Source organism: Misgurnus anguillicaudatus, chromosome 7 (genome assembly GCF_027580225.2).
Source record: "Misgurnus anguillicaudatus chromosome 7, ASM2758022v2, whole genome shotgun sequence".
Classification (NCBI taxonomy): Eukaryota; Metazoa; Chordata; class Actinopteri; order Cypriniformes; family Cobitidae; genus Misgurnus; species Misgurnus anguillicaudatus.
The window spans coordinates 36,777,382-36,803,419 of record NC_073343.2 but is presented as its reverse complement, the minus strand read 5'-3'; the positions used below and the strand labels follow the sequence as shown (position 1 = coordinate 36,803,419).

Genomic DNA, 26,038 nt, shown 5'->3' with positions numbered 1-26,038 from the left:
CGCTTTAGCATCAAAGCTTTGTTTCTAAGTCTGGACTCGGTCCTCCTGCGTCAGATCAAAGGCCGTAGCCCCTATTCTCCACCCGTACACATAATGATGCTAATAATGAACCCCATCAGTGAGGGGCTTTTTGTGTGCCACGGCAAATCCATTTTTGGCTCTCGTCCATTATGCATATTAATTTGCAGATATGAAAGGAAAACCGGAGCAGTTTAATCTTAATTGTTTCTTTTTTTCTGTCATGCACTTTTACATCCTATCTAATGAATCTGTCACTTCTAACTCTGACTTTCTTGTTTCTCCATTTTGATTTAACTTGCATACTTTGTACTCGATTTTGTATTGTAAACAAAGATATGTTGTCATATTAATAACATGACATGTGTTTTCTGTTTTTGCATGATGTTATTCATGGTTGGATGTCATTCATGAAGTCTTAAGGTAAGATTTGTTTCTTCACTTCAAGCCTTTCACATCTCACATTAGTTTGTCAAGTGTTTATATGAGTATGAAGTACTGGATGTTAAGAAGCATCAATCAGATTACAATTAGATTTGTGTGGTTGCGAGGTTTGATCATCTAAACCGAATATTTTCCAATATTGTGCTTAGACTGACACGGCATAGAAATCACAATCGGGAGAAGAGAGAAGTATCACTCACTTCAATCTTGATTTGTGTTGTGCCACAGATGTGAAGAAATATAAGGGCTTCATTTGCATACGGTCCCTTTAAGTCCTCCTTGAATGTTTCTTCTTGCTTGTTTGGAATTCATAAATATGACATGATTTGTGAATATGTATAAATTTTGGACTTAATTTCATATTCTTTTGGTTTATTTCACCTATCAACAAACCTGTAAACTGAATGAAGTGTATTTGCTTCATCTATAACTGTTTGGCTGCATTTACACATTTATTGCTGCACGTGTATAAACACAAAAAGCGTACCGAGATCCGATTTTTATCCAATCTGAGCCACTTCCAAATGTGGATTTTTATGTGGATACATCTTTGATATCCAGACATCCAAACTGCGTCTAAACAGGCATATCCGATTCAGCTTGATTATGACATCAGTATTGTATGACATTTTGCACTGACAGTCATCACTTTACACCTAATACACCTTGGGCGATAAAAATATCAAAAAATTCTTAAATTAAGATGCTTTTATACGAGCAAAAAGTCCCAAGAAAATAAAAGTCTAGTTTTTAGACCAAAAATATCACATTTTAGTGATTTTGTGCATAAAGCAAAAAATCTGCCAATGGGGTAAGCACATTTTTCTTGTATTTAGTGATTAAGAAAAATTATTTTTTTTGCTGACCCCATTGGCAGATTTTTTTGCTTTGTTTTTTGTGTAAAAACTGGACTTGTTTTCTTGGGTCGTTTTGCTCGTCAAGAAGAAGCATCTTAACTTGGGAATTTTTTGATATTTTTACTGACGACACAAATACTAAGAAATTTTTTTTTTAAATCATTTTTTTGCAGTGTAGATGATGATGATGATGCCGAAGGTAATCATTAACAATGGCCATTATGTTAAATAAGTGAAGATAATATTAACCTTAGAGAGCCAACACTATAACCAGTTAAGGTAGCATTTTGTCTGGGCAGTTCACTGCATAACATGATTTTCAAGATAACATTTATCTTAGTATTTTTGTCTGGTTTTCAGTAAAAATATCAAAAAATTCTTAAATTAAGATGCTTGTTCTTGATGAGCAAAATGACCCAAGAAAATAAGTCTAGTTTTTAGACCAAAAATATCAAATTTAAATGATTTTGTGCATAAAACATGCAAAAAAGTCTGCCAATGGGGTAAGCAAAAAATTTTTTGAAAATTTTTCTTAAACACAAAATTCAAGAAAAATTTGCTTACCCCTTTGGCAGATTTTTTTGCTTGTTTATGCACAAAATCACTTAAAATTGATATTTTTGGTCTAAAAACTAGACTTATTTTCTTGGGTCGTTTTGCTCAACAAGAAAAAGCATCTTCATTTAAGAATTTTTTGATATTTTTACTGAAAACAAGACAAAAATACTAAGATTTTTTTTCTTGAAAATAATTGTTTGCAGTGTTAAATGTTAACACGGACATCAGGTATGAGACGTGTCTAAAGTATGTGTAAACAGGCAGGACAAAAAAATCTGATATGGTCAAAAGATCGGATCTGTGCATTAAGATTTGAAGTGTAAATGCAGCCTTTGACACAATCACACCCTAAAAAGTCAGCGTCATGATCTTGAATCTCTCATTGGTAATAATGACACACTTAGAACAAAATGTACAAAAGCTGTCATTGAGGCGATACCATTTCGAAAAATACATCTTAGTACATAAAGCTACATGTCTGTAGCTAAATTACACATATAAGGACCTCTCATATCACACATTTGATTCTAAAACCAGGTAGAAATCAGTTCAGTGGTACCTTTACAGGTCCAGTCTGGTTTCTATGAAAATGCACAAGCGTTTTCACACCACAGGTGTTTGTGTCATCCAGCATGCAGACAGTGAAAGTGCTCTATTAGTAGAGAAAGATCGCCGTTCACTTCCACCCAATGCCTTGAGATCTACACCAGAGCTGATGAGCGTCGTACCTGAACTGATGCGGATCGATCACGATCTGGAGTCCAGTACGGGCTCACTGGACGACGCTGAGGAACGAATTCACGAAGGGGAACCGCAGAACGCAGATGATGATGATGGGATTGAAGGAGAGGAAGAGGTTCTGATGGAGGACGAGCAGGTAGTCGACTTTACCAGTTCAGTTCTGGCTGCTCTCTCATGTCTGCGGTATAGGGCCAAGGCTTTGCTTTCACATCCGATCACAACGGTGAGACTCTGTCTGGGCTTTCTGGTTCCTGCATCCACTTCTGTGATCTTCATCTAACAAACACAACAAGCAATGCTTCTCATATATCTCACATTCTACTGATCTGCATGAAACCTTTCATCTGTGGACACTTCTGCATGCATGCATGGTCACTAATCACTAATATAACCATCAGTCTGTCTTATTAAAACCCTTTTAAGTGTGCACTACATGTTTTTGCTTTAATACAGCCGTCTTCTAAAACATTTAGCATTGATCCTGAAACAAAAACGTGCTTCAAGATTTATGTATTTGTTTTGAATGTTTGAAGTTTGAAGTTTCTTTTTTTTCTAATGTAGGATGTTATTGTCTAAGTAGGATGTTGTCATGCTGTATAAATGTTTAAAAGCAAATCTTTTCATGTGCATAAATGTGTTACAGTATCTGTGCTCGCTGGCTAAATCGTTGTTGTTGTTGTTTTTTGCTGTATTGAATCACTGACAGTGACGCTATAATAAGAAAGTTACACTATCATGGTTCACATGCATAGTAAAAAAAGACACGGGGCATCTCAAAGTGTTTTTTGCACGCAGAGGCACAATGGGATTTCTTGATTGAAGTTCAACTTCAAAGGGAAATTTAACTGTCAAATTTCGGGGGTGGAGGTCGGATGGCTTACATTCCGTAATTAAATGAAACAAAAGGTTGCCGTTTTATTGTGTTTTTGTTTGATGGTGCACAAAAGCAATTTCAGAAGGTCAGTTGTCTGTGGAGAAACATTGAAATGCATTGATTCTTTTAAATGAATTGCAAATGAAGAATAAATGACATCTGTAAGCGCAGATCTCTTACTATATTTGTCTGTATTGTGCTCTTGTAGGACACAGATGGACGTTGTGTTAGTCAAGAGAACAGACCAACAGACAACAGCCATCAAACATCTCTTGAAGGAAAATCTGAGCAGATCCTGGATAGTCTGAGTGTTTCTAAGCTGGCAAACTCCTGCAAAAGTGCTGAATATGTAAGATTTTACCTGTGAACTGCTTTAAGAGATTTACTGCTTTAAAAGTTTAAGGGGACGTCTCATGTCTGTTATTGGACAGATAAGCTCGTCATATTGTAAATGGGAAACGTTTTCTGCAGTGGTCGGGCATTGCATTTTCAAATCTCACAGAGAAAATCAGGATTACCTTTAAATGTTGTTGAAGTTTTTAAGTAAATCATCTCGGTGAATTAAACGTGACTGTTTAATGTTTTTTAACTCTTGCCCCAAGTTGCAAGCCAGTGCCAGCATTTTTTCCACAAAACTTTAATGCCTTTCAGATTTTCTTCCTTAAATATATAAACATACAATATGTCAAATGAAAGAAAATACCGTCTGCTTTTACACAAAAAAAGTTCCATCCTATCTTAATTTTTTTCTCTTTTTAAACCTCTCTAATATGGGTAGGTTTCTTCAAAAATACCAAATTTTGAGCAAAAAGCTAAGATAATTGCGTTTTTGTAAAGGACTTTTGTTAGACATCAGATTCAGAGCGATGATCAAAACATACACAGAGTTTTTATTGTTTTTGGATCAGTGGATATTTCAGTGTTTTATAAGTTGGGTAAAAGCGACACCTAGTGGATAATATCGGAAATGTGGATTGCTGTAAAAACTTGTCATTGGCAGGGAAGAGTTTTCTCTTAATTGACGAGATAACTTGTCAATGGCGGGGAAAGAGTTAAATGTGATTCATGCAGGAATCCGACACTTATACATACCCATTGAATATTAGTTATGATTTCTGTATCTTCACATCCTGTAAGTTATCTTTTGATACAATAAATCTGTGCTGTCTGTTGACTTTCTAGAGCTCCTCTGAGGAACACAGAAGTTCACAGAAGATCCCTGAGGATCGCATTTATCCAGAGACATGTAGGACAGTAGATCTAAGATGCACCACAGATTTGGAGATAGACAATCTCTGCAATGGAGGACAAGAAGTTGAAGAGGATTTGGAGAACGGCGTCCATTTCTTATCCACACAAGAAGATGAAATGAAAGAAATGACTCCGTCGAACAGACACCTCTTGGAAGACATTGAGATGGATATTACAGCACATGATAGCCTCCAGCCTTCATCTGTCCTGGATCAGACCGGTGATATCTCACAGCAGCTTACAGACAGAGTCTCTCGCAGGAGCAGTCTAGAAGCAGATGGGTCTTGTGAGTTGGACCCTTCATCTCGTTCAGAAAGCCGGAGAAGCAGTTTGTTGAGCTGTAATACTGAGACCCCCGACAAAGACTTCAGAAGATCCACTCCAGAACCAGTAAAGGAGACCCCGTTCAAACCAGACCAAAGAAAACCAGAGACTCTTTCCAAAAAAGATCGATTGCTCATACGTAAGATTAAAAGATACTACGAACACGCCGAGCATCATGATGCCAGCTTTGCCATTAAGCGTAGAGAAAGCCTTTCGTACATTCCTGCAGGCCTCGTCCGTAATCTTAGTCAACAGCTCAATGACCGGACGTCAGATGATGATTCGGCATTACGCAAGAAGGTGACACGGCCAACATCATGGGATGTTTTTAATCTGCCGGGCTTGGACAGCGAGACTTCCAAAGTGTGCAGCTCTGACTCCAAGACTCAGACTGAAGATGAAATTTTTAGGAAAGATGAGGAATTCCAGCCTGCATCTGACATGGTTGAGGTGTGGCAAGAGATGGAGGTAAAGACACTCGGAGAACCTCAGGACTCTTTGGAAAGCATCGAGAATTCCATAATGGCTTCACCTGATCAGGAGAAGAACGCGGAGATCAGCAAGACGAGTTCTGATAGCGGACTTGGTGAACCTTTACTAATACTGGAAGAGTCTGATGAAACTTCTACACCTTCCCAAAACAACAGCAGCTTGGAAAAGGACAACAGCCACGAGTTTCAAATCCAACAAGAGCATCACAAAATCAACCACAGTCCTCTTCCCAGAATCATCTCCTTGAAGTCTGCCAATGAACATGACCTGATCTTACAAGATATGGAGAAGATGAAAAAGAAAGTTTTCCACCTGGCCAGACAATACAGTCAGCGGATCAAAAATAACAGACCTGTAGTAAAACAGAGACCTAAAATCTCAGAAAACCTCTTCATACCCAATAATCTCTCTTCTGTCATGGAGGAGAAACCTTTGGGAAAAGAAAAAGGTGAGATTACATGTGTTTCTCAAGGGTAAGTGATGATTTCAGGATTATAGGAGTCCAACTGTGCGTTCACACCAGATGCGAATGAAGCGAATAAATGGCGCTATTTGCACGTAGTTGGATGCGTGAACGCTTTGATTTTATTTGCGTCATTAATTTGCAAAGTATATATATAACTCAAGTTGAGTAAAGAGCGTTTTTTTCGACCTCCTCACTTACTTTCTTCCAGGCAAGGTCCTTTTTATTCCTGTTTCTATAAAAGTACGAAAATGTGCTGTATAGCTTTGGGTGTCCACATACACAGGGTTCCCACGGGTCCTTGAAATTCTTGAAAGTTTGTGAGTCTGGGTGGAAAAATTCAAGGACCTGGAAAGTTTTTAAAAGAAACATAAATAGATTTAAGTCATTGAAAGTGCTTGAGTCTATGTTGTGCAAGAAATATCGATTTATTTGGAAAAAATCCATATTATTCCCTGTGTAGTGTATGACTTCATAAATACTCTAGACTTTTTTAGGGAACGTGCTAAACTCTTAGTTTTAAATGTTTATCCATAGTACCAAAATGTTTTTTTGCATAGTCGTGTTTGACACATGAAAACTGTAACAATGTATCTTACAAGGTTACACAATGTAAGCTTGCTGTCCCCAAATGATGTGTTTAAATTTGATGGTATTGGACCTGGAAAGTTCTTGAAAGGTCCTTGAATTTGAAGTTTACCAAGGTGTGGGAACCCTGCATACAGCGACAATGATTTTTCCTTCATTGTTGTTTCGTATTTCTGCCTCGGCTCGCTACGTCATAATTACATCACTACTAAAGCAAGCTCCTGATTGGTTAACATGGTGCAAGTATTCGCCATATTTTGAGCATCAAACGCACTAAACGCTCAGTTCGTGCCGCCTCATTCATTCGATGTCTATTGAATCTTTGCATTGTCTTCACTTGTAAATCACTTGCGCTTAATGCTTCATTTGCGTCTGGTGTGAACACCATCATTATTGTGTTGTTAGCATCTTTATTTGACTTGTACTCTTTTGTCAATAGGGTTTCCTGACAGGTGTCTATCGCTGAATTTGAACGAGCAGGACCTTATGCAGGACTCGAAGACCAGTAGTTCATCCTCCAGTCTCTGTTCTCCAGGCAGTCCTTACTTGTGTAGACTAAACATCCAGAGATCACAAAGCCCAGTGCAAAGCGAAAGCTTCATCTGGCCAGACGTGAAGGAGTTGTGCTCCAAATATAACAACCAAGATCAGAAGATCACTGTCTCTCATCTTCTCCCAGTGGGACGTAGTATCTCCTGTCCAGAACCGGAGAGGTCCAAAGCTTCACGTTCTTCATCCCCCTGCAGTTTCACAATGTACAGACCTGCTAACACAGATTCAACATCAACGTCTTCCAACATGAACCTTTGTAAAGTAAACTCTTTTGAAACACAGCACACGTTTGGACAGCAGGATAGCTGTTATCACACCGCTCATCAAAACTCACCCACTGAGAACTTTATTATGGTTGAGAAGATCTGTATGGTGAAACAAGAAGAAACTGGCATGGAAAACGAAAGAGAAGATGACGGTGAGAGTCGATTAAGATGGAAACAATGTGAACGTGCAATGATAAACACCAAAGAACAAGACTTGATGTTTGCTCTTGATCCACCCTGCTCGCTGAAGGAAACCGAGATCGGTCAACTTAGTTTGGTTAAAAACCTGAGGGAAAAAATTCAGAGTTCTTACACGTGAGGTTTAGTTAGTACAAAGACAAACTATTTCAATGTATAAAGACATTTAGTTCCTGTATTAAAAGGAAAGCCTGTCTCCGGCAGGTTGGAGCATTTTTACATTTTTATAAAGCATGCATTCAGTTGACCAAACCTGTGGAGAGTATATATTTATAAACTTGTCATGTAAATTTATGTACATTGGAATTTTTGTTACATTAATTTGTGTGCTTCTCACCAGAATATAAGCATTTGTTTAAAGGTGTTAGCTGCAGTTTAAACAGATTACGGTAACTTATTCTCTTTTATATTTTGATTTGGTTAATTGTGCATTTTTCTTTATTGATATGAAAAGCCAGAAGTAATGAATTACAATAAACAAAATCCTTCAGATTATCAGAGGAGCACAGTTATGAAGTGTGTTTGTTTAAAGATGTGTCGTCTCTGTATCTGAACACTGACCGCAGGAAACAACTTCATCTTATTAAAGTCATTTTACACTAATGAGAAGAAAACTGGATGATTATAATCAAATTAAACTGGATTATTGATGGCAGTAGTACATGTGTGCTGTGTCTCTCTTCATGTTCACTTGTAGTTTGTTTCATGTCCATATTGAATGTCTGTATTTGTGTTAAACTTTATAGATTTGAATGCTATAAAAGAGGCGTCACTGTGTTCAGGTGAATAATCGTTCATATTGGGAGTTTTTATTATTATTATTATTATAAGCTATGTTCTGCATATTATAATGGGGTGTGTTGATGTTTAGGCTTAATGTCACTGTTATTGTATATATTTATTCTTATTTATTTGACAAGATGTGAATATGCACAGTGCCTCTGTCAGCTATGACTTTTTGTAAAAATAATTTTTGTTTTGTTTCTGTTGTATAAAACATGTACAATAAAATATTTTTTTCAAACTAATCATCAATATATCTTCTGAAGTCCTTTTTTTCCTGATTTTTGAAGACTCAGTTCTAGACCACAGTAACAAAAGCAGTTTACATAATGATTAGTGTTAATATGATAATTGTTGAGTAGAAAAACAGCAAGAATTTCATCCTGGATTAAAAATAAATGAACCCTAACCATTTCAATATAAAGTAAGTTATAATAACTACTGGGTAAAATCATTGGTTGTGAAAAAAATATTTAAAGATGATTTTGTGTGTTATAGTGTGGTAATGATGATGATGATGATGATGATGATGATTGGCTCCTCCCCTCATCATGATGATGAGCAGCTTTCAGGTTGTGAATCTCTTACTGAAGGTCTCGTGATGACAAACAGCGACAACTAGAGAGACACGGACAACTCAAACCAGCTGTGTGATAACTAACTAAACCAGCACTCGCCCAGTAGTCGCGGTAAGGATGGGTTGTGCGATCTCTGGTTCAGATTTGACATCGAGATCTAAAGCACAAGAGATGAGAGATGAAACTCCAGCAGTTTATGTGAATGAACATCAGATTGAGATCATCAGAGATTCATGGAGAGTCATTCAGGAGGACATCGCTAAAGTGGGAATCATCATGTTTGTCAGGTAAATCATTTCTCCTTTTATAAAGCTCACATATACTACTTATTTTAGACTAATACGTAATTGATTTATCATCGGACAATACAAACCAGAAGCAACAACAGTGCAGGCGAGACCGGGGCTAGTTGTCACACTCTTTACACCTCATCATCATGTACTGTATGTATGTATGTAGCGGGGCATGTTGTCACATTGGACACCTACTAATATGAGTACATGTGTGTAAAATTAAATACTATACAGCGTATTATATAAACGTGTATTTAAACTCAAGTTAATGGCTCGATTAAATGGTAACAATAAATGTAAAAAAAGAATAGGGTGATTCTCACGAAAACTTGGTTTTAAAAATGTCAAGCATGAAAATGTAAAAATTGCTTAAATTTACTTTTTTCCCACCAGACATTGAAAAACAAAGTCTGGAGTAAATGGGAACATTAATTTAAAAACTTTTACTTATCATTTAACACTTTTTGTAACATAATTTAAAAAATTAGTCCTAAAAAATCTCATTACCGCAACAGAAAACATCAACACTGACATATTTTCAAAATGACATGACAAACCTGAAAGAACATAATTTGGAGATTCTGCACATGCATTTAAAATCAAAGTATTATGCTTCTATTAATTAAATTAACATTTAATAAGCATCTGTTGCGGTAATGATAATCAAAATGTCGTGTAAGCATTCTGACAAGACAATATTTCAAATGAACTGTAAAAAAATGATCTTACCTGGTAGCCATCTTGAAGTAACTGGTCCATGTGCTTGGTCACTCAAAATCAAACTTTATTAAAATTCTGTATGTGTGCTTAAACTGTTCTCAAAGTGTGTTGCGGAATATTCAGTAAATATTTTTTCTGTCATCTAAAGTAGTCTAGCAAAACATCCATAAATTTTTTTCTTAATATTTTTGTGTTAATTTGATTAAATTACAACATAACGCATGTTCAAACACAGCCGGACACATTGCGGTAATGAGAATTTCAGCAGAAAATGAGATAAAATTTACAATTATAAATTCTTATGTTGAAATCACACAATGTGCAAGGTAGAACACAGTATTGTGTTAATTCTGATGCTTTTTAATGTTACTATATTACACATTTTAAAGCTAAAATCATTAGTGCCGTGGTGTTTCAATGGTTTCGTGAGAATCACCCAATAATTCATGAGGAGATCGGGGGGAAAAACGCTTTTTGCCTTTGTCTCTATATTCAAAAAACATTTCAGTTTTCATCTTTTTTTTAACAGTCAACACAAACATCTCTGCTACAAATGAACACTTAAAGTGTGTTTGTGGGACCTACCGTTTCCCTGCTGAAAGAAACAATAAAACCATTACAGACAATTCTAATGGTTTTATTGGGAATGTTATTGGTTGTAATGGAATATGGCCCAAAACACACTACAGTGCAGTGGTTTTAATGGTGAAAGCTAATGGTTTCTATTGGTATTTTAATGGAAACCATTCGAATTTTCTGTAATGGTTTTTTATTGTTTTTTGAGCAGGGTCTTACAATTACACTGAAAGTGACAGGAGTGCAAACGTTACCCCATATGTGGGGTTCATTGTAACAAACAGAGAGTTTGTTGTTACACCTGCTAGAAAATTGAGTTTAAACACAAATAATTCAATTAAATTCTGTCTATATACTAAAGGTGGATATTGTTTATATATCTGCCTATAATAGATAGATATACACACATTCATCCATCCATCATCCTTCATCTAACCATCCTTATATTATGCAGCATTGAATAGAAATAGATTTAAGAAAATAATATGTTATTGCTTTAACAGTTATCATTTTGATGAATAATATTTACATTGTTTTCATTTTATTATCATTGTATACCTGAGGCTGTGTGACAACTTACCCCGCTGTGTAAAACTGTTTTCAATCTGTTACTAGTTGACATGTTTCAAAATGCTGTTATGTTTTAGTTAAAATAATATAAGGTTGGATTTGGTGACTTACCCAACAAACAAATAGAAAAAAAAACATAAGAAATTTACTTCCATGCACACTCTTTGTTCAATATCTTAACCAAAACACATCAAAACTTTTCATAAATTCACAGGAGATCTTCTGACAGTAAGAGAAAAAGATTAAAAGCACAGATTACTTGGCTCTGTAGAAAGATGTAAATCATAAGAATGATATAAAGCTGAGTTAAACTGATTCAGGTAAAAATCAGTCTTCTATATATCTTTATCATGCAGTTAACAGCTGTTATAGAATATGTAGATTACTGAAACTTTGGTTTGGAGGAAAGAATAAAAAAATTCTAATTAAAGACATTTGCAGTAGATTGCACTGACTGAAAACTCTTATATAGTTTCAGAGTATCTTGTGGCAACTAAGTGTCCTGTATATTTTCATTTTATTATTATTATTATTGGGCTTTTTTGATTTTAGCTCAAGAGTGAGATGTGGGAATATAAGATGATGACACCAAACTTAAAGCTCAGAGACTGTAAAAGAAACACTTGTGTATCATCAGCTCCCATCTTTGATTGATTTCTTGTATTGATTTATCTTAATGGAGAAATAATTTGTCTGTAGTCTGTTGTGGATATTTCTCAGAAAATCATTTCAAAGCATTTAGGAGTCATATCAGTGTCAGTGTCTGTTGTGTGCTGTCACGAGTTCACACTTACAAATAAGTCAGAAAGAGTGAATGATATAAGGGGCCATTATACCGAATCAATGCCATTTCAATGACATTATATGATTTAAAATGCAAGAAAATTAACTGTAAAATACATTTGATTATTAAACAAAGGGTCCTGTATGTCAATCTAACACCAAATGTAAAAATTAATAAAAACGGCATAAAACACTGAAAAACATATACTTTACCTTACAGCCCCCCAACCTAAAAAATGCACTTTTAATCAGAAAATGAGTGGCCAGTGTGTGTGTGTGCAGAAACATCCTTTTATTATACAAATCCATCTCTTCTTCTTTGTGTATTCTCCTTTAAACCACAACAGTCACACTGTTAGGGATCCTCTATATCAATGTGATGTCACATTGATTACTTCCCACCCATGATCGGTGTCAGACTCTGCCTTATGAGCGTGTAGTTTAACCTTCAGCCAGAGACACGTGTTTTGATGAAGTCTGAAGCACACGTGTAAGGGCTCTACCCCATACTTTACATACGGGGAGGAGAAAACTAAATTTCTTTAAATTTAAAGAGACACACACAAAAACAGCACATTTTTATTGGTGCCACAACATCGTATAATAAAAGATCTGTGGTGTATTTTGAGCTGAAACTTTACAGAGGATACCTGAGACCCTTTAAAATATAAAGCTTAAAATTCTTCAGATTTTTTTTTGCATTTTGTGTGGGTCCATAATTCCATCTTTGCTTTAAATATTTTCACAAATGAAAAAGTCATATTGTTTTAGATGCGCATCCCCAGAATTTCACTCAGTCCCGTTACCCAACACGACCTGGTCTGAAAATGTAGAAATATTTCAAGTGTCACATGTGAATGTCAATTTTAATGTTCAGTTCTGTACCTATATTATTTCTATGATCAGTTATCGGTTTATTTTAAAATAAAAAATTGTTAAATCATTAGAATTTGCTGAGCATCTTCATGCTATTAGTGGATATTTAATGCAGATATATTTCAGGTATTTGCTAAATCTATAAAAACTCAGTCATGTTACTTTCAGTCATGTTACCAAAATGCCTCCATCCTCCAGGTTAAAAAATAAACTAGTTATCTGAGATTGACCAATACTCATTTTTAAAAGTAAAATGTGTGTGTTAATGGATTTAGTGTTAAAAAAGATCAAAATGAACTTTTAATTTTGACGAGTTATAACATGCATATGGCACTGATTCAGTGGAATGGTCCATGTGTTTTTTGGCCCCTTCTTTTTGGTTCGTAAAGTAAGCAAGTATGAGGTGACAGGGTTGTATAGGGAAGGGACGGTAAAAACTGTGTAGGAGCACAGGTGAGGTATCTATACAGACAGACTCCACTTATGATGATCAGATGAATACACTGACTGACTGACTGCTGCTCACAATTACATGATTATTGGCACGTGTTCCTCCCGAATAAAACATCAGGCTTTAAATCAATCAACTGAGTCAAAATCATTTCATACATCTTGCCAAAAAGAGCAAAAACAATCTGTCATTTATAATAAACATATTATTCATAACATTTTGGTTTAACAAGCCAAGCTCAGTACTGAAGTTATTTTTAATGTCGATCAAATGTGTGGTTGATTTTGACGATCGGTTTAACCCTCAACTATCAGTGTCCTCTCATAACATCTCACTCCTTCTACAGACTTCATCATCTCAGCAGCGTCTTCATCCCATCTCTGATTCTCATTAATGTGTCTCAGTGATCTTCTGCTGATGTCCAAACATACTGTAATGTACTGTATGATGGATAAACATTACAACTTTGCTGCCTTAAAAATTTTGTTGAATCAACTCGGATTTGCGAGTCATTTCAACTTACTATTATTTATCTTGACTAGAGATGAGTTGTTATAACTTATAAAATTAAGTTGCCTTTTCTCAACTGTATTTTGTAAGTTGTGACAACTCATCTCTGTTGACATGACTTGTGGGTCTGAGTTGATTTAGCAAAAAAATTAAGGCAGCAAAGTATTTTTACAGTGTAGGGGTAAAGTTGAATGTTACTGGTGGAGACTTTATAGGTAAGTTATGTTTATAGTTATAGTAGACATCACTAGGTCTATGAAGAAGGTTATCTGATGTTTATACAGCGTAACAATCAGAAAGATCCATCCCCCATCTTAACTCTTATACAAGATTCATACCAGACAAACTAACCAATGTATGTAGCAGTAAAACTATTCATCTCCTTTACTGAGCACCACATTAACACCACAGACCCTTTTTTTTGGGAGGAGGGTCTTTATCCCCTTTCTGTGTGTGTCTTATATGTTTAAATCTAAACTCCTCCTTGAGATGTGATGTCAAACTCATCTGCGGGAAGAATTTACAGGCCGTGTCTCAGAGAGGTTTAACTGTTTCAAAACACGTTAAAGGGGCCATGGCATGAAAATCTGTCTTTTTCCATGTTTAAGTGCTATTGGGTCCCTAGTGCTGCTATTAACCTAGAACATTTGAAAAAGATCGACCCAGTAACTTAGTTTCTCTACAAGCACATGAAAAAATAGGTAGTTGAAATTTTGCTCTCCTTATGATGTCATATTATTATTGATGTCTCTTATTATAATAATAGCACCCCTTAATCTGCACTTTACAACCACAGCACTGACATTTAGTGCAGAGAGAAAATAATTGACAGCACAATTGAGTTTCAATTGCAACAAACCACCATCATTGTGATCAGTGTTTGGACTTCATCCGCTCATTTGCATTTTAAAGGACACACCCAAAACGACACATTTTTGCACACACCTACAAAGTGGCAGTTTTAACATGTTATAATAAATTATTTATATGATATTTTCAGCTAAAACTTCACATATGTGCTCTGGGGACACCAAAGATTTATTTGACATCTTAAAAAAGTCTTGTGCCATGGCCCCTTTAATAGTTGAAGGATAATTTGTTATCCTAGATGTTGACCGTCTGTTGTCTTGGTAACAGGTTATTTGAGACTCATCCGGAGTGTAAGGATGTGTTTTTCCTCTTTCGGGATGTGGAGGATCTGGAGAGATTACGGACCAGTAGGGAACTCCGTGCCCACGGCCTCCGGTCAGTATTCACCATCATCATCATTCAATAACAAAGAATCTGATAACACACCCACACGTTAAACTAATTCATACGTGTTTGCTGCTGTGCCTTTAAGTGCATTAACTCTTAAATACCCATAACAGGAATGAATGTGGAGGATGAGCTTTAATTAGAGAGATTAATGTTAGATTTGGAGCTGTGTGCTCCGTGTGTGTACAGCGTCGCTCTCCATCAGGCATAAAAGACCAAGTAAGTGTCTGTCGAGCGGCACTCATGGACATCAGCTGTTGAGACTCTGTGGGTTTGTGTCCGTGACTGCAGGTCTCAGTGGGTTTGTGTTGTGTTTGTGTTTATAATGAGCTTGTGTCTCTGCACGACTCTTCACAGCGGCAAGCAAACACACTGACCTGCCCGCGGGCCGCTGCGCCCAATTTAGCCCCTTTAACTGTCTGATATCAACAGAGAAACACAAGGGGACGTCCGTTTAAGTGTCTGATGATGAAGTGTCATTTTCATACAATGATTTTCATCTACATGATGTATCCTCATAACATCATCATGATGCTCATTCAACACTGAAATATATTTAGGCTCATATTTTCCATTACGATCAGTGTGTTAGATGTGTAAAATGAATCATTAGTGGCGTTTGTCAAGACATTCAGATGTCAGACATGTGACCTGTTGTGAAGTCATCGTCTGTGTCGTGGTGTTTAATCGTCCGTCTAGAAACAAAGCTGAAATGTGATTGGTTGCTTTACAAACCTGTTATGTTTACAGGTAACATACAAAGTTTTTATTGCAATGTGATGTGAATTTAAATGCTTTAAACTATATTTCAAAATATACAAAAAAAAATATATTGGTAAAATACATTTTTGTAAACATATTTCAAAATATTTTTCAGCACATATATTTTTGGCCATATGTATTTGGAAATATATTTAAAATTATATTTGAAAAAAATATTTTTTTGGCCATATGGGACATTTCTGTGTATTTCATGTGTTTGTTGCTCCTCTGCTGTGAGGTCATGAGTTAGGTCAGAAGGTTCACACACTGGGGACTTTAGTAAATATTGCTTCTTTTGTAAGTATGTTGTGTTTGTGAAGTGAAGGTCAAGCTTTGTAAAGTGAAGGTCACATGATATGACCCTTTATTGATTTAATAAACCCCTTTAAAACACACTCTATATGTTTTCTGTGTTAATAATCGGTTTGATTTTGTTGTACAGTGTGATGTCTTTCATTGAGAAGAGTGTGGCGAGACTCGATCAGTCCGATCGCTTACAGACTCTTGTGCTGGAACTGGGCAGAAGTCATTATCGCTATAACGCCTCTCCAAAGTATTATGGGGTAAAAACATTTCCTTGTGTGTCTGTAAAAGTGTAGCATGATTCTCGTCTGTCTATAACAGTCATAAGTCCTTTATGTTTTTTGGGGGGAAACTCACACTTTATTTTATTTTTACCTACTGCATGTCCATGACCAATTTTGATAACTTTAAAGCTTTGTTGTAAATATAATGACTGGATGAGTTGTGTCTTGTACTTTAAAATTGAGTTTAAATGTAAAAATTGAAACTTTATTACATTTTTTTCATTGGTCATTGGCATTTTATTTTTAGTTTTCACAGTGTACAAATAATGTATGAGCTATGAAGATCTGTTACACTGCATGCTTATTAAATTATTATGCATGTATAAGTGCTGTAGAAGTGAAATCTTTGTGTTTTGTTTCCAGTATGTAGGAACAGAGTTTATTTGTGCTGTGCAGCCGATACTAAAAGACAAATGGACAAATGAACTGGAAGATGCCTGGAAGGTACAAACAGAGAGAGAAATCATTTTTAAGTATTAGTATCAACCAATAAAAACAGCAATGCTAACACTTAGTTCTAATGTTAGAAAATGCATCAGCTAACAATAATATATTTTCATTGCTTCAGTTTCCAGATAGACTTTTGATTTAAAATATGTGTTTTTATTAGAATTTGATAGTAGAGCTCATTCTGTATAAACTCTAAACAAGATTCAGATTTTGGTTTCATTTGGATTTTAGCAATAAGAAGCTGTTAGATGTACTGGAGAAGTTGAGGAAAACAAAGTGATTGTGTTTTCTCTGTAGGCGCTGTTTCAGTACATCATCCACATAATGAAGGACGGCTATCTGGAAGAAGAGAAAACCAAACATAACACCACAGTGCCGTCCACCAAAGAAAGACCAGACAAGAAACACACGGCCATTTAACGCCTTCTCTCCTTTGAACATACGTTGTGTACATAGTGTATTTATTTCTTTAAATAGTTTTTTCTTGTTCATTTGATCAGTGCTATTTCAAGATGTTATTTAAAAGTGTGTACGTGTAGAAGAACAGAAAACAGAAGTCCATTATCTTGATTAAGCCGAATTTAATTCGCGGCTTCAAACTTTTGGGACTCCCTCAGTATGAAACCAATGTTTGTCACGTCAAATGCAATAAACGCAACATTGCAAAGTCAAATTATGAATTACAAAAGTTGTTTCATTTCTGACAAAGAAAATGTTTTCAATAAAGTCATCATTGTGTAGAGACTCCACTGTGAAAACCAAAACCAGCAGATGAGTGTTGTGATTCAGGTAACACAATAACAGGAGCAACTTTTATTAAAGGGGGATTTTAAACCTAAAAACAATGAAATAAACTTAAGACACCGTCTGATACTTCACATACAGGCAACATTTCTGCAATCCAAACATGACTTTAAATCATAAATTACTTTACCAACAAAACTCAGACTCGTTTTTACCCAATTAAACCCTCAGCATCTTAAAAAAAAAACTTTAAGATGATGTAAATTAACAAAATCTTTTCATCAGTCCAATAACAGCGAAATGAAATCTGGTTTGAAGAGCAGACATCAAACGTTGGCAGGTTTCAGGTTATTCCTGATCATTCGTCCTCTGAGAAGCGCCACACATAATGAATATATCAGATTTCCCATCAGTACCGGAGCAGATGTTTCATACGGGTGTCTGTGATTGTAACGCTGCAGTGGCTGATGGGAAGATGGAGTGGCACAGGTGAGTGTTTGATGTCATGGAGAGGTTATATTAACAGCGCACCTCTCTCGCTCGTTCTCTCTCTCTCCATTAGTTCTCTCCATGTCTTTTACTGTGTGGCTTTAGTTTTCTTGCTTTTACTCTTTTTATCTTTCTTCTTCAGCCCGTCCATGTGCGCTCTCACCAAATTAGAATATGCCATTTGAAATCAAACAAAAACAGATCAGAGTCACGGACGACATCTGTACACGGGCAAATGAAGCGTGAACAATAATCTAAATGTCAATTTCATTCAAAAAAATGTTTTGTATTAAAAAGCTTTAAAGAGATTGATATCAAAGAACCACACGTCAAACGCAGACAAATGAAAGAGCTACATCATCAACATAAGAAATAATATGACTTACCATTTGAAATTTTATTACTTCTTTGGTGGTAATCTGAAAGAAACACAACAAGTTGAAGTTTTACACAAGCACTTCCATCTAAAGCCACACATGATGTACAGTGCTTTACAACATAAAGCTAACATAAAACTAACATAAATAACTGTATTGACATTAAGTAACAGTAACAAGATTTTTACCAGAGGGCTGATGAATGCTTTATTCTAATGTATATAAATATCTGAACTCTTGGGATGTGCAACTGCAATCGTTTATGTTTGACTCTAGCAAATGACTACTATCCATTTCTTTGTACTCTTTCATAATGTTTGTTGTACTCTAACTGTTTTTGTAAAGTGTCCTTGAGCATGGGAAAGGCAGTATAGAAATTAAACCTTATTATTATTATTAATGTTCCATGTGTGTTGATAATTTTATAGATGAACAAACGTCTTTGTCAAACTTCTTAAAATAACCATCAGAGCAATGTTTGTGATAACCGTGTTATAAGAGAAATATTTGAGTCCGGTCCTTTGAATTACTTGAAAATAACGTACACCCACATCGTGCTGCATAACCACCTTGGGTGACCATCATTTTGAATAAAATTCAAGGGCCGTCTTCAATTATAACTTACTTAATAAATGTTGAAAAACTATATTGTTCATTGTTTGTTCATGTTAGTTAATGCATTTACAAATGTTTACTAATGAAACCTTATTGTAAACTGTTAGCGAAATCTAATACACTTAGGAGTGGTTTCACGGACAGGGATTAGCCAGGACCAGGCCTCAGTTTAATTAGGAAATATAACTAGTTTTAACAACCATGCTTTACTAACAACATTACTTGTGTGCATTTTAAGGCAAAACAAAGGGCACTGATGGATTTTAAGATATGTCAGTGTAAGTTGTTTTCAGTTTGGACAGCTCTTACATTGATTTTAGTTTAGGACTAGTCTAATCCCTGTCTGGGAAACCGCCCCTATAAGTCTGTTGAGTTAACAGATTTTACTTGAATATTAATAGACTGACTGCATATGCAAATGAATCCCACAAATCTTCTCACCACTGTGCTTATCTTTTTCTTGCCGTCTGAAGCTCTGAGGAGACATTTGTTGTCAGTTGGCTCAAAGGTCTCTGGATTTCCTTTCCTGGGGACCGGCTTTGTTCTCCCATCATCTAAAAATAAAACAACATCAAAAATATCAAACAAAAAACATTTAATGAAACAGTTTCATGAAATGATGAATGATTATTTAGGCATGTTGAGGGATTTGGTTTGAATATCTGAACATACATTTCTTTAAAGTGATGACCACACTTCCACTCGTCCGACATTTCTGGAAGAGTCTCGTGAGTTCAGTAAGAAACTGCAGAGAGAAAGAAAATGAGAAACTGAGATTATTACTGACATCACTTTCCCTTCATTATCCATTACAGTCTAATATATATAATGACACAATATTAAACTGCATTAACATCTGTGAACAGTTAAGCTCCTGCATATCTACAGTTTATCATCTACTCATGAGCTCCAGCAGTCTGAGAGGAACTTTTATAAAGATCAATAACATTAACATTCAATATGATCCGCAAATAAGTTCAATACCCTGATTTGTTTCTATCAAACAAACACAGACACATCTGTACAGATTTAACGAGTCTAACACGACAAACACAGTTTAAGAAACTACAATAATGAAGGGTTAACATTAGTTGTGTTTTATTAAGGTTAAAAACTAATAAAGAATCATCTTGAGTTATTTAAATAAACAAAAATGAGTCTGAAATGTTTGTGAGCTTATTAGCTTGCTAACATGTTTTAACTTCACGCGCTCTTTAAAACCTCAACATTCAGAGTCTCGTGTGCAGCTCGTGTATTTCTGCAGCTGTTAAACACAAAATCTGTAAAAGAAATGAAACTTACCGCGTCGTTTTCTAACAACACCATGTTTTGTGAATGAAGTATTAGCACATTGATGGTAAGAACACGTCGCTCTCAGCTGCGCTAAAGCTCCGCCCCCTTATGCGCTTCTTCACGCGGGTCGCAACAGCGTCACATGACGTCACTACTGCCCTCTAGCGGGGAAAAGTGTGTTTGCACGTTTAATTCTGTCAGGAAAACTACGCAGATTTTATAAACTACTGAAACTTGAGTATAAATATAGTTTGATATGAGACACAAGAGTTTGCATGCAAGAGTTTGGGTTTGTAAGACAGCGAACATAATGACAATTAATTTAAAAGTCAATAAATATATAAAACTATAAAGTCAAGATTAAAATAATGAATAAAAATATAAAATACACCAATAAAGGCACATTTGGATTTCCCATGAAATTCCCAAGAGAAACAGTGTATAGCTTGAATGCAATGCTTTGGATAAAAGTGTCTACCAAAAACATAACCAAAGCAAAAATATTCATAAATGATTCTGGCAATGATTTTATGAAATAACACTATCTCTAAATATTTGCCACAATAAAAGCACAAACTTTAAAACAGGAAAGTTTGCACAAAATAAAACCATTTAATGAATTTAGTTGTAAATCTCAAAGTCTGATAAATAATCATAAAATCCTTATATCAAAAAATGACATGGTGATTCAAATATATGAGATTTTATTGATGACCAAGAACAAGACAATTTTCAAAAGTTATTTTATTGCATAAGATGTTTTTAATGAAATGTAATAATATTTCAGGATTAAAATGCACATTAATCGTTTCATCCTGGTTTTTTTTACAAATACTGTCAGATAAATTTGACATGAACACTTGTATTCAAGTTTATTTTTAAACTATTTTTAATAAATTATGATCTATTATGTGGATTTAGAAAAGACACAATCATGGTTTTGATTGAGTTCAGAAAGTGGAACTGCAAATTGTGAATTCCAGTCTCTGTCAAACACCAAACTCATCTGCCTATGAAATGAGTTTTCTGGTAACGCAGAACGCAAAGCATTCTGGGAAATCATCAAACCCACACCAGCAGTCGTGTTGAAGTAATCCGCTGACCAATTAGACGTCCCTGTGACATAACAAACAATACAAAACAAGAGGATTAAAAATTTGAATTATATTCATACATTAGAAAACAATACATTGATTAGTCTATAACTCACCTATATAAGCCACTTTATCTGTCACCATATATTTATTGTGATTGACTCTGGCATATGGGATGTGTGACTGATTCCCAACTGGAATAACGTATAACCTCTGACAGAATAAAACAAATACTTGAACAATGTCATTTTACAGTTGATATGGAATACAGTTATATTTCACTTCATCTGATTTACCACTTGAATGTTGAGGCGGTCTGACGGGGAATAAAGAGCATCTAATGATCTGAGGAAGGGAAACACAGACGGGTCGGTATCAAGACCGCAGCTGAACAACAGACACACAGAGATGTTCTTCTCGAAGGCAGAATGCTTCAGAGCGTTTTCAATGGTCGGCCAATATCTGTGTCCACAAATACAAAACAAAAAACATCACTGTACTCGTCAGCCCAAAACACTGTGATTTAATCCTGACACACTGAGCTTCACCCGTGACGATGAAAGAACTTTGAAGCCGGATAATACTCCATGACAGACACGTGTATGAACTCTTGGGCATCTCTGATAGCTGACAGAATGGCATCAAGGTCACGAGTGCGAGAGTCCGGACAGAACGCAGGTGGAGACGCCTGACAACATGAGAGAGATGACAACACAAACTGAATAATAACTTTCACACTGAATGAATGATCATGTCAATGATTTGTTTAATGAAGGTCAAATCACCGTTATAAAGACTTTACTGGCTATTCCCTCGAGGTCGACCAGCAGCGGATGCTCTTCATTAATATTGGTGTCATAGGTGGACGGCCAGCGGTCAGGGATGGAGGAGTTGGAGCGACCCATCACCCAATACGACTGAAAGATTTTCTGCAGGTCTGTAGCCAAACTGCTGGAGTTATAAATCACCACACCCAGTTCCTTAACCTAAAGACATTCATCAGACGGTGAACATCTGACGGGTAGATCATGCAAATCTTTCTCTTTATCTTCACCTGCGTTAAAGCTCGCCAGTCCATGTTGGCGCTGCCAATGTAAATGTGTCTCCTGTCCACAATCCAGAATTTGGTATGAAGTATTCCTTTAGTCAAACGCCCAAAGTTTACTCTTCTTATCTGTGCACCTGCATTGAAACATACACGGTTTGGAAATTTATAGAAAAACTAAGTAAATGAAGGCTACTAGTTTATATTCAAGTTTATATTGTATTAGACTGAATTCATCATAAATAATTAAAGAGTGTCTGACCGTTTTCTTTAAGGATCTTTAAGTCTGTTGAGTTGTAAGCCAGGGTGGGAATGCTGGTCACCACACGTACAGACACATTTCTGGATGGTAAAGCTTTGAACTCTTCTAATATATCTCTACCCTGTCATAGAGAAACAACAGACGTGACTTGACTTTATTTGTAAGATGAACGTGACATAATAAATTACGTGAAGATGTAAACACATACAGATGTGTCTGTAGACGAGTTGACGTTTATGTCTTCACCAGTAAGAGACCAGTAGAAAGATGCAACATCAATCTCCTCTGTGGCCAAAGACAGAAGATCTTTCCAGGCTTCATACAGACTTTTTCCAAAGGTCACATTCATCCCATAATCCACAGAGAGAGGAATACTCTCAACCAAAACAATCCTGTCAACAGAAACAGAAGAAACCAGTCAGATTATCTGAACACATCTTCTGGTGTGTCTGTAAGAGATGAAAACAAACTTTTCATGGTTTCTACAAATCTTATATACAACTAGAACTGTTTCTTGTGCTTAAAACAAGCAAATAAATCTGTCAAAGGGGTAAGACACATTTCTTGAATTTAGTGTTTAAATTGTGATCTTTTAGAAGATTTTTTTTGGCCTTTATTTAGACAGTACAGTGGAGCATAAACAGGAAAGTGTTGGGTGGAGATAGCGGAGCAGGATCGGCAAAGGACCTTAGAGACGGGAATCGAACTCGGGTCACTGTGAGCAAACTGGTGCTGTGTGTCAGGCCACTAACCACAAGGGCCGGGCTAATGGTGCCAATGGAGTACACATGTGAAGTTTTAGCTCAAAATACCCCACAGATCATTTATTATAACATTTTTAAATTGATACTTTGTAGGTTTGAGCAAAAATGTGGTGTTTTTGGGTGTGTTCTTTAAAATGCAAATGAGCTGATCTCTGCACTAAATGGCAGTGTTGTGATTGGATAGTGCAGATTAAGAGGCGGAATTATTATAATAGGATCCCCTTCTGACATCACAAGGGGAGACAAATTTCAATGAGCTATTTTTTCACATGGTTGCACAGAATGGTTTACTAAAACTAAGTTACTGGGTTAATCTTTTTCACATTTTCTAGGTTGACACAATTATAGCACTTAAACGTGGAAAAAGTCTGATTTTCATGATATCTCACTTTTAAGAAAAAAATACCCTTACCCTTTTGGCAGATTTATTTGCTTGTTTTAAGCACAAATTTTACTTACATTTTGTCTAAACCTAAATTTAATTGTGTAAATATAACTATATATTAAATATTTTGTCTAAACTAGACTTATTGTCTTAGGTCATTTTGCTCATCAAGAAAAAATTTAAGAATTTGTAGATATTTGTACCAAAAAAACAAGATAAAAATACTCAATAAGAAAGTCATTTTTTGCAGTTTAGGCCTGATGAGTGATTGAAAGGGAATGTGTTTGGATGTGTGATTATATTGTTATTGTTGTTAATGTGAATTATTGTAAGACAGAAAACACTATGGGATGCAAGACTAATAAAGAAATTTCAACAAAAAAAAAGTGTTTATTGAATTGAATTTCACAGATTTAAAAATGATCATACTGATATTTTCTGAAATCACTTTCAGTTTTGTGCACTGCTGTTTGTTTTTCTAAATCTTCTTAATCCCATATAGCCAAAAGGCACTAATTCACTCCAAAACATAATGCTCTAAACATCAAATAAACCGCACATTTAAATACACTTGTGTCCTTATTACATTATTATATTAACTTCTTTTTTGGAATCTTAAGTTGCATCTTTGCAAAGTTTATCTTTCAATGTTTATATGACCTTTAAATGAAAGTGTAAGCAGAACTTAAAGGGATAATTCAGCCAAAAATTAAATTCTGTCATCATTTTTTCATCCTCATTCTAAATCTATGAATTTCTGTTTTCTGTTGAACACAAAAGAAGATTTTGAGAAATGATGGTATAAGCACACAGTTGACAGTACTCATTGAATATCATCATATTTGTTTTGTGTGCGATATATCATCTATTAAAATATATTCTTTTGTGTTTATTTATTTTTTTATTTTTGGGTGAACTATCCCTTTAAGAAATGTTTGCTGTGTTATAAGCACTTACATCATTGTGTTTCAGGACTGCTGACCTGAGATCAACATCATTAAACGTCAGAACTGATATAGAAGTGAAATAAAGAAAGAGAAGTTCATGCACCTGCTCTGCTCGAGACTCTGATGTTTAGAGACGGTCACAGTCGGATGAGGATTTAAAGCCTCACGAATCTCATCTTCATAATTTAATCTCTCGATTACTGTAATGGCCAATAAAACACCCAACACAATCAAACCTCCAGTGGCCGCCAGTGCGGTGGTGGGACACTTTGAGTCCTGAAAAGATCAAAACACTTTAGATATTAAACATCAGTGTTGTTATATTGTGTTGAATATACATTCAAATCAGAACTTACTCTTTTACGGGACACATAATTATCATGTAAACTCTTGTATGGAGATGTCAACTCTGTGTCCTGTAATTGTGAGGATCTAAAGGAGATGGCAAACATGTTTCATATCGACAAACTGTTAGAGAAGAATTACAGCATGACAACTCAATTCATTTACAGAAAGTAATTTATTCTGGTCAAGGATCAACATGAAAACAGCGTAAATGATAAGTTAATGTTTACTTACAGAGCCATGATGAACCAGGAGAGAAACTTCTGCGTTATGTCCTGACAGAGAGAAACAATCACAAATATCTTCTCATTACTTCCTCTTTCTCATTTCATTTCTGTTTTTTATGTTGCTATAAACAGACATCTAAAGCTTTAAAGGAATAGTACACCCCAAAATAAAGCTTACTCACCTTCAAGCCAGATGTATATGACCATCCAAACACAGTCAGAGTTATCCCGGCATAACATCCTCAATCAGGAATTGATGTCATTTAGTGCATTAACATGCATTGTAAATAGATTGAGTTTTATGTATTTACTGTATTCATCTATTACGTTATCATTCAGTGTGTTAAAATATCACTGGAGGAGAAATTCCCTGATTTTTCTCATTTATAGTTTCACTTTCATTTCTCCAGAAACACAACTATGACCAGACACACATGCTTATATAAACACTATATATATATATTTAGGTTATGTTACAAACATCCAATTTTCATGTGTTTTCTCCGAAATTAAAAATACATGAATAACTGCAACTACATTGTGAATCTAAGTGCTTTTATCTGTTCAAAGAAACTAAAAACCTTCAAACACCACCTGATATCAGATTACAACTACAACATTAAAGTCCT

At 35.5% G+C, this 26,038-nt stretch overlaps 4 protein-coding genes across 4 annotated transcripts in view; 2 read left to right on the top strand and 2 right to left on the bottom strand.

Annotated features, from left to right (window-relative positions):
* LOC129418043 (pleckstrin homology domain-containing family G member 3) overlaps positions 1–8,654 on the top strand; it is a 32,419-nt gene extending 23,765 nt beyond the window's left edge. The window contains exons 15-19 of the mRNA XM_073869178.1: positions 432–441; positions 2,419–2,841; positions 3,701–3,841; positions 4,675–6,007; positions 7,050–8,654. Of these exons, the coding sequence (XP_073725279.1) occupies positions 432–441; positions 2,419–2,841; positions 3,701–3,841; positions 4,675–6,007; positions 7,050–7,747 (2,605 nt within the window). The 3' untranslated portion in view covers positions 7,748–8,654. The remainder of the gene's footprint in view (positions 1–431; positions 442–2,418; positions 2,842–3,700; positions 3,842–4,674; positions 6,008–7,049) is intronic.
* A 270-nt stretch (positions 8,655–8,924) lies between these two features.
* Positions 8,925–17,813, top strand: xgb (x globin). The gene is made up of 5 exons (XM_055172983.2): positions 8,925–9,274; positions 14,904–15,011; positions 16,228–16,348; positions 16,736–16,816; positions 17,120–17,813. Exons 1-5 carry the CDS (start codon positions 9,105–9,107, stop codon positions 17,240–17,242), a joined length of 603 nt encoding a protein of 200 aa, XP_055028958.2. The 5' UTR covers positions 8,925–9,104; the 3' UTR covers positions 17,243–17,813.
* Positions 17,607–20,506, bottom strand: srp14 (signal recognition particle 14). Its single transcript, XM_073869858.1, has 5 exons — positions 20,350–20,506; positions 19,720–19,792; positions 19,489–19,601; positions 18,452–18,474; positions 17,607–18,243 (listed from the first exon to the last, which is right to left on the bottom strand). The coding sequence occupies exons 1-5, from the start codon at positions 20,371–20,373 to the stop codon at positions 18,144–18,146; spliced, it is 333 nt and encodes a 110-aa protein (XP_073725959.1). The 5' UTR covers positions 20,374–20,506; the 3' UTR covers positions 17,607–18,143.
* Positions 20,507–21,226: 720 nt separating this feature from the next.
* LOC129418035 (5'-3' exonuclease PLD4) lies at positions 21,227–25,806 on the bottom strand. The gene is made up of 12 exons (XM_055172946.2): positions 25,592–25,806; positions 25,417–25,457; positions 25,194–25,269; positions 24,941–25,113; positions 22,950–23,133; positions 22,742–22,862; positions 22,489–22,616; positions 22,220–22,420; positions 21,983–22,122; positions 21,731–21,896; positions 21,551–21,647; positions 21,227–21,456 (listed from the first exon to the last, which is right to left on the bottom strand). Exons 2-12 carry the CDS (start codon positions 25,422–25,424, stop codon positions 21,248–21,250), a joined length of 1,503 nt encoding a protein of 500 aa, XP_055028921.1. The 5' UTR covers positions 25,425–25,457; positions 25,592–25,806; the 3' UTR covers positions 21,227–21,247.
* Positions 25,807–26,038: the final 232 nt, after the last annotated feature.